Source organism: Urocitellus parryii, chromosome 6, assembly GCF_045843805.1.
Source record: "Urocitellus parryii isolate mUroPar1 chromosome 6, mUroPar1.hap1, whole genome shotgun sequence".
Lineage (NCBI taxonomy): Eukaryota > Metazoa > Chordata > Mammalia > Rodentia > Sciuridae > Urocitellus > Urocitellus parryii.
Window position 1 is genome coordinate 94,595,919 of NC_135536.1, and position 7,905 is coordinate 94,603,823.

A 7,905-nucleotide genomic window follows, 5' to 3' on the forward strand; every position below is an offset into this window, starting at 1 on the left:
TATACAGAAAAAAAGAAAGATCTCAAAACAATCTAACTTCACACCTTAAGGAATTAAAAATTAACTAACCACAGAGTTAATAAAAGGAAGGAAATAACAAACATCAAAGCATAAATAAATATACTAGAAAAATAGAAGATCAACAAAACTAAAAGTTATTTTTTAAAAAAAGATTGACAAATATTAAGTCAGACACTAACGAAAAAAGAGAAGAATCAACATCAAACAGAAGAGAAATTACAACTGACCACATAGAACTACAAAGGACAATACAAACCTATTATGACCAATTATACACGAGGAAATCTAGAATGAATAAATTCCTAGAAACAGACAACTTACCAAAAACAAATCTTGAAGAAACAGACATCCCAATCCACCAATAAAAAGAAGGAAGACTGGGAGACTGAATCAGTACTCAAAATCTCCCATTGGTGAAAAGTCTAGGACATGAGAGCTTCATGGGAAAATTCTACCAAACACTAAAAAAAACTATTTCAAAAAACCAGAATGAGGGGCTAGGGATGTGGCTCAAGCGGTAGCGCGCTCATCTGGCATGCATGCGGCCTGGGTTCGATTCTCAGCACCACATACAAACAAAGATGTTGTGTCCGCCGATAACTAAAAAATAAATATTAAAAAAAAAAAAACAGAATGAGAGAACTCTTTCAAATCATTTTATAAGGCCAACATTACTCTGTACCAAAGTCAGACAAAGAGAATTATAGGCCAATATCCCTGATGAACACAGGTACAAAAATCCTGAACAAAATGCTAGCAAACTGAATTCAACAGCACATTAGAAGGATGTAAGGCTAGATAAACATATGCAAATCAGTAAGCATGGTATAACACATTAACAAAGTGAAGGTAAAAAAAAAAAAAAAATGATCACCTCAATAGAACTGGGAAAAGAACTTTACAAATTTCAAACTTTCCTCTAAAACCAGGAATAAGAAAAAGATGCCTGCTCTCACCACTACTATTCAACTTTTTATTATTAAAAGTCCTGGCCAGAGCAATTAGGCAAGAAAAACAAAAGGCATCCAAATTGGAAAGTAAAAAACAAAATTATCTCTGTTTGCTAATAATGTGATCTTATATACAGAAAACCATTAAAGAGTCCACCAAAAAGAAAGAAAAAAGGGCTGGGCATAGTGGGGCACACCCGTAATCCCAGTGATCAGGTGGCTGAGACAGGAAGATTCCAAATTCAAAGCCAGCCTCAGCAACAGCGAGGTGCTAAGCAACTCAGTGAAACCCTGTCTCTACATAAAATACAAAATAGGGCTGGGAATGTGGCTCAGTGGTTGTGTGTCCCTGAGTTCAATCCCCGGTGGCCCTTGAAAAAAGAAAAGAAAAAAGATGCTAAAAGTAGAAGAGAAACTATTAGGCAATGGGAAAGGGACCAGTTAGGGAGTCAGGGGAAAAGGGAGGGTGGACATATGAATGTATGATGCATGCATGTATGGAAATGTCACAGTGAAACCTATTAACTTGTATAATTAATATGTATTAATAGGAGTCCACCAAAAGTAATTCAGTAAAATTATAGGATACAAGACCGACATACCAAAATGAATGTGCCTCTCTATACATCAACAATAAACTATCAAAAAATTAACAGCACATCCCATTTATAATAGCACTGAAAAACAAAAACAAAAAAACCACCTAGGAATAAATTTAACCAAGGCAATGAAAGACACTGAAAACCATAAAACAATGATGAAAGAAACTGAAGACAACACCAATAAATGGATAGATACTCTGTGTTCATGGACCAGAAGAACTGATGTTATAAATATGTCCATATTATCCAAAATGACCCATCAATTCAATGCAATCCTATTAAAATTCTAATGCTATTTTTCACAGAAATAGAAAAAAAAATCTCAAATGTATATGGAACTACAAAAGATCCTAAGTAGCTAAAGCAATCTTGAACAACAAAGCTGGAGACATCACACTTCCTAATTTAAATTATATTATGAAGCCAGAGTAATCAAAACAATAAGATACTGACATAAAAACATACATACAAATCAATGGAAGATTATAGAAAGCTCAGAAACATATGCAAACATACAGTCAACTAATACTTGACACTGAGGAAAAGAGAGTCTCTTCGATAAATAGTGCTGAGAAAAGAGGATATCCACATTCAATAAAATGGAACTGAATCCTTATCTTAGAACATACAGGAAAATCATCAAACCAACTAGATTGAAAACTTAAACATAACAGCTGAAACCATGTAACTCAAGAAAATACAGAGGGGAAAAACACTCCATAACACTGGCCTTAACAATGACTTTTCTGGTTATGACACCAAAAGTCCAGGCAATAAAGGCAAAAATAAACAAGTGGACTACATCAAACAAAAAAGTTTCTGACCAGCAAAGGAAACAATCAACAAAACAAAAAGGCAATCTACTGAATGGGAGAAAGTATTCACAAACCATTTATTAAAGAGCAGTATCAAAAACATAAGGAGCTCATACAACTCAATAGCAAAAAATAAAAGTCAAAAAACCTAATTAAAAAGTGGATAAAGAACCCAAACAGATTAATCTTCCAAAGATGACATGCAAATGGCTAAAAGGTATATGAAAAGGTGCTCAACAACACTAATGATCAGGGGAATACAATTCAAAACCACAATGAGGCATCACATAACCTGTTAGGAAGACTATTATTAAGATGTCAAAAGATGATGCATGCTGGCAAGGATGGGAAGAGAGAAAGTTATACACTACTGGTGGGAATGTGTACTGGTACAATCATTATGGAAAAAACGGTATGAAAGTTTCTCAAAAAGTAAGCAATAAAACTATCAGATGACCTAACAATTACATACATGTCAGAGTATTTATCCAAAGAAAATAAAAATCACTGTCTTAGCCTAAGATGGCGCCCGCCTGTAATCCCAGAGGCTCAGGAGGCTGAAACAAGAGTTCAAAGCCAGTCTTAGCAACAGCAAGGCGCTAAGCAACTCAGTAAGACCCTGTCTCTACATAAAATACAAAATAGGGCTGGGGATGTAGCACAGTGGTTGTGTCCCCCTAAGTTCAATACCCAGTAACCCCATACACAGAAGAAAAAAAAAAAAAATCACTGTCTTAAAGAGTTATCTGCACTTGCATGTTCACTACACTATTCACAATAGCCAGATTTGGAAACAACCTAAGTGTTGTGTTTCTTTTTTTTTTTTTTTTTTTTAAGAGAGGGAGAGAAAGAGAGAATTTCAATATCTATTTTTTAGTTATCGGCGGACACAACATCCTTGTTTGTATGTGGTGCTGAGGATCGAACCCAGGCCGCACACATGCCGGGCGAGCACACTACCGCTTGAGCCATATCCCCAGCCCAAAGTGTTGTATTTCTAATGAATGAATGGCTAAAGAATATGTGTGTAAACACACACATATACACACACAAATGAATTATTCAGGCTTTAAAAAGAAAATTTTGTCATTGGCAACAATCTCGATGAATATTATGTCCTGGAGGACATTATGCTAAATGATATTAAGCCAGACACAGAAAGACAAATACTGCATGACTGTCACTTATATGTGCAATCTAAAAATCTTAACTCATAGAAATAGAGAGTAAAGGGATGGTTTCCAGACATCAGGGGATGGGTGAAAATAAGACATGTTGGTCTAAGGATACAAACTTTCAGTTATAAGATAAATAAATAAATTCTGGAGACCTAGTATAGAGTGATAATAGCTAATAATAATATATTTGCTATACACTTGAAATTTGCTGAGTAGATTATAAGTTTTCTTATCCCCTCCACACACACACACACACAATGCTAACTATATGAGGTAATGGATATGTTAATTTGTGGTAACCATTTTACAATGTATTCATAGTATATCAAAACATCATTAAATACAATTTTTATTTTTTTCAATTATATTTAAATAAAGGTAGAAAAAACTAATTCCAGTTCTAATCTTTAATCCTAATATGATAAAAATTGTTATTCTACTGGCAAACACTTCAATTTGCCCTAATGCCTAATATTTTATAAGTTCTTTAATAACTCTCAAATCTCCATATACTTCCAGGTTTTATTAATAATATATACACAATAAAGAGTTATAACAATCAATGTTAACAATATCAGTGTTTTCCTTCCATTCACTTTTAAGAAAAGAAAAGCTTGTATCATTTGGCATAAAGGAAAAGAATAAATCTAGGGAAACATAACTTCAAATTCTTCTTTAAAGATGTAAATAAACATGCCATTTAAATCCTCTCTATGAGTTCCATGATCGTAAAGGTTCATTTCTGCATTTCTTCAACAAATATTCACTGGAACTTTCCAAATGTAAGATTTTGAGGTACATAGGTATATAAGACATAGTCTCTACCCTCAATGACCATGAATTAACTGAAGCAAAAGTCATTTAAATCCTGATGACAAATAGCACTCTCCTTTCATTAAAAACATGGTAGTGGGTTGTTAACAAATCCTACTGGTTCAGAGATTGAGACCTCTGGTTATTAAGTGTGAATGATTCATGCTGGACCATCATACCTTCTTATGGAATAGACACTGCAAGAAATCCCTTAGAGTGCATTGGGGATGTGGTTCCGTAGAAGAGAACTTGTCTAACATGTTGAGGGCTCTGCTCTGAGTTCAATTCCCAACACCACAAAATAAAGAAATAGAACAAATTGGCCTGTACTTCCTGTACTTTATCTTATTTTTTTCCTCTTCCTAAATTAGAAAAAGCTTCTTTTTCCCACCTCTCCCCTCTCTTTTCCTATCCTTCAATAGACTTTAAAAAGGATTAGAGTTCTTTATCTAATGGAGATTTAGAAGTCAGCTTCACTGGAACCAACACTACACTAATCTTACCCAAGTGCAAGATTTTTTTCAATTCTATTTTTAGTGCTACTCTCTGTAATTCAAGGTTTTTTGTTCTTGTTGTTTTGTTTTGTTTTTTAAGAAGAAAAGGGTAGCACACCCATGTTAAGCTGTCATTCATCAGTATCCAAGTGGGCCTGGATCTAGGACCTGACTCTACCCCAAGAGATTAAAAAGTCCAGAGCTGCTCAAGTCTCTTATATAAAATGGCACTGTATTGTATGTAAGTTATACAAACCTCCCATATACTTTAAATCATCTCTAGATTACTTAAAATACCTAATATAATGTAAACAGTTGTATAAGATGTATACTGTTCAGGGAATAATGTCCAAAGAATAATGTCCAGAAAAGTTATATGTTCAATGCAGATAAAACATTTCTGTGGAGGAGAGTAATATTTTCAATTCACCATTGGTTAAATGTATGAAGGCAGAACCCAAAAATATTGGGTGCCAACTTGTTAAGTTTACTGTTTATTGTTTTTCAATTCTATTTTTAATGCAAGCACCTGACAGTCCACACTTAGGCAGACATGGAGAAAGAGATTCACTCACTTCTTGATATCTCAAGGTGCCTGCCTTCTTTCTTTGCAGAAACAAATTCAAGAGTTGCAATCTCTTACACCTGCCATCTCTATTCTGTCCAGAAGATACTGCCTGTTCAAACCCACTTAAGAGCCAGGCTGTAATAATGAAGCTGGAGAAACCTATCCCATCTAATCTGCAATCAATTGGCCCAGGTAGGATCATACTGTTTCAAACATTTTCATACAAAAGAAAAAAGTCAGAATTTACCTTTCCTATTTTAGCATGAGCTTATGTTTACCGCTTTCTACTCTAAGGCAGAACTGAGAGAAGGAAAAGGGCGTTTTCATTAAATTATTAACGTACTTACAACTTCAGATTTAAAGAGCTAGGCATATGAAAATAAATGCTTGACTTCATATCAGCCCACATGACAAGAGGTGAGCATAACATGCCTCTGTATCATTCTTATAAACTGAAACTGTGGTGGAGTTGAGTCAACTCAATTCTTTACAGATACTAATGATAGACTCAACCTTATAGTAGTGGGTTTTCTTCAATTTAAAAAAAAAATCTTATTTTACCACTGTTTATTTACCAAAATTAAGGCCACCAAACACTGAGTTTTTTTTTTTTTTTTTAAATAGCCTGCACAACTGACAAACATCACCAGGTGGGCAGGGAAGCACATTTCCCCTTTAAAGCACCTCGAGTCAACTCCATGTTAACACAATGGAGTCAATAACTACACATTATTAAACTTCCTCTCGGTACAAAACATTTCAGAAATGAATATACACTTCTGAAAACAACGACAGTCAGTACACTTGAAAAACTCGGGATGGGGCCGGAGAGAGGAGATATTCCTTTTAAATTTGTCGTACGTGGTTAAGAGGAAATGTCCGATGATGTCATCCCTAGATACTCCCTAGTGATGAACACTAACTACTGGCCTTTAATAGGGGGACCATTTTCCTGCAAACCATGGCGGTCACCGAGCTTTGCTTAATGGTTTTCCAGGCGAAGTTAGGGCAAACAAACCCGGCAGGGGCGCGAGCCACGGCCCCCATCTCGACTCCCGGGCCGCGAACCGCGGGGCCCGGCAGGCAGCGAAGGGCCTAGGAGCGGCCCGCTGCACCTGCTCCTCGCGCCGCCGACGGCCCAGGGGCGGACCGGGGCCGAAGGGCGGGTGTTCCCCATCCAGGCCCAGTTCGGCTCCGGGCCCCCCGGTGGCCTCCCCGCCCCCCACCTCGCCCCAGCCCCCGGAGGAAAAGACAATACATTTTAACGCCATTGGAGCTACTGCTGTGCTGCGGAGGCTGCTTCTCCGGCTCCGGGGGGAGCGATTCTCGCCGCGATTCGCCCTGAGACTCTGCGGGCAGCTGATGAGGGCTGTCGTCGCCAGCGGCCCCGACCACCTCGGGCTTGTCAGCGTCCGCCATCCCGCCGCCGCTGGCTCCGCCTCGGCCGCCTGCGCTGAGGGGCTCCGAGCGCGACAATGGCGGCGGCCGGGGAAGCGGTAACGGATCCCGATTTGAAAAGGCCCCGAGCGCTCAGTTGCCCGGATCTCGCGAGATCCGGTCGAGGCTGGGCGACTGGGAAATAGTGAGAGCTGGGTGCGGGGGGTGGGAGTGCGGTGGGGGAGGGGAGTATGAGAGAGGAGGTTGGAACCCGGGTCAGGGACGCCTTCACTGCCTAGACCCTGCACAAGCAGGAAGGGATTGACCAGTCCCGAAGCCCCTAGGGAAGTAGGTTCTGACCACCATCCCCCTTGTCACCTGGCACTCAATGGGGTCTTCGCTTACAAAACCGACTTAGAAGCCTCTGAACCTTGACACCCAGATTATTCAATTCATTCGAGTAGGGGAAGTTTAAATTAGAAAAGCACACACCTTACCATATCTAAAGACATCTGCATATCTTCAGACCCCTTTGGAAGTCCTTTGAATGATGCAAATAAATCACTTATCATTTCAATACCCAGGCACCCTGTGGATATTCAATATGTAATTATTGGTGACTGATTGCAATTCACCAAATTGAATGGCTTTCAATTTCTTTGAGGATTGGTTGTCCTTGTGAGAAAAAAAAAAAATCTTTGGAACTCAGTTTTCAGTTTAGAATAAGATTGAAGTAGTTTTTTGGTTTGGTATTTGCTTTTTTTTTTTTTTTTTTTTTTAATTCTCTGGGCTGTGATCAATGGGAGAAATCCATAATTTTCATAAGAAATCTTCTACTACATTGGCTGATAATGGACATTTGGGGTTTGGGTTATGTGTTTATTATATGCTGTTGGAAATTATATGTGAAGCACTTATAGGCTCTCAAATCTAATTATCATGTGAGATTTTAAAATATAGTCATAGATTTTTCCCCCTAAGTATGAGGAAAAACCCATTAAACTTAACTCCTAACTCTTGAGTACTATAATTATATTTCACACTAAAATAACCTTTTTCCACTGAAAAGTTCAAAGACATTCCCAAA

The 7,905-nt window shown here is 38.0% G+C and overlaps 1 protein-coding gene across 2 annotated transcripts in view; it reads right to left on the reverse strand.

The window, feature by feature from the left end:
- Myef2 (myelin expression factor 2) overlaps window positions 1–6,860 on the reverse strand; it is a 35,944-nt gene extending 29,084 nt beyond the window's left edge. For both annotated transcript variants that reach the window (XM_026391611.2, XM_026391601.2), the window contains exon 1: window positions 6,700–6,860. In XM_026391611.2, coding sequence (XP_026247396.2) covers window positions 6,700–6,860 — 161 coding nt within the window. The remainder of the gene's footprint in view (window positions 1–6,699) is intronic.
- Between the last annotated feature and the right edge of the window lie 1,045 nt (window positions 6,861–7,905).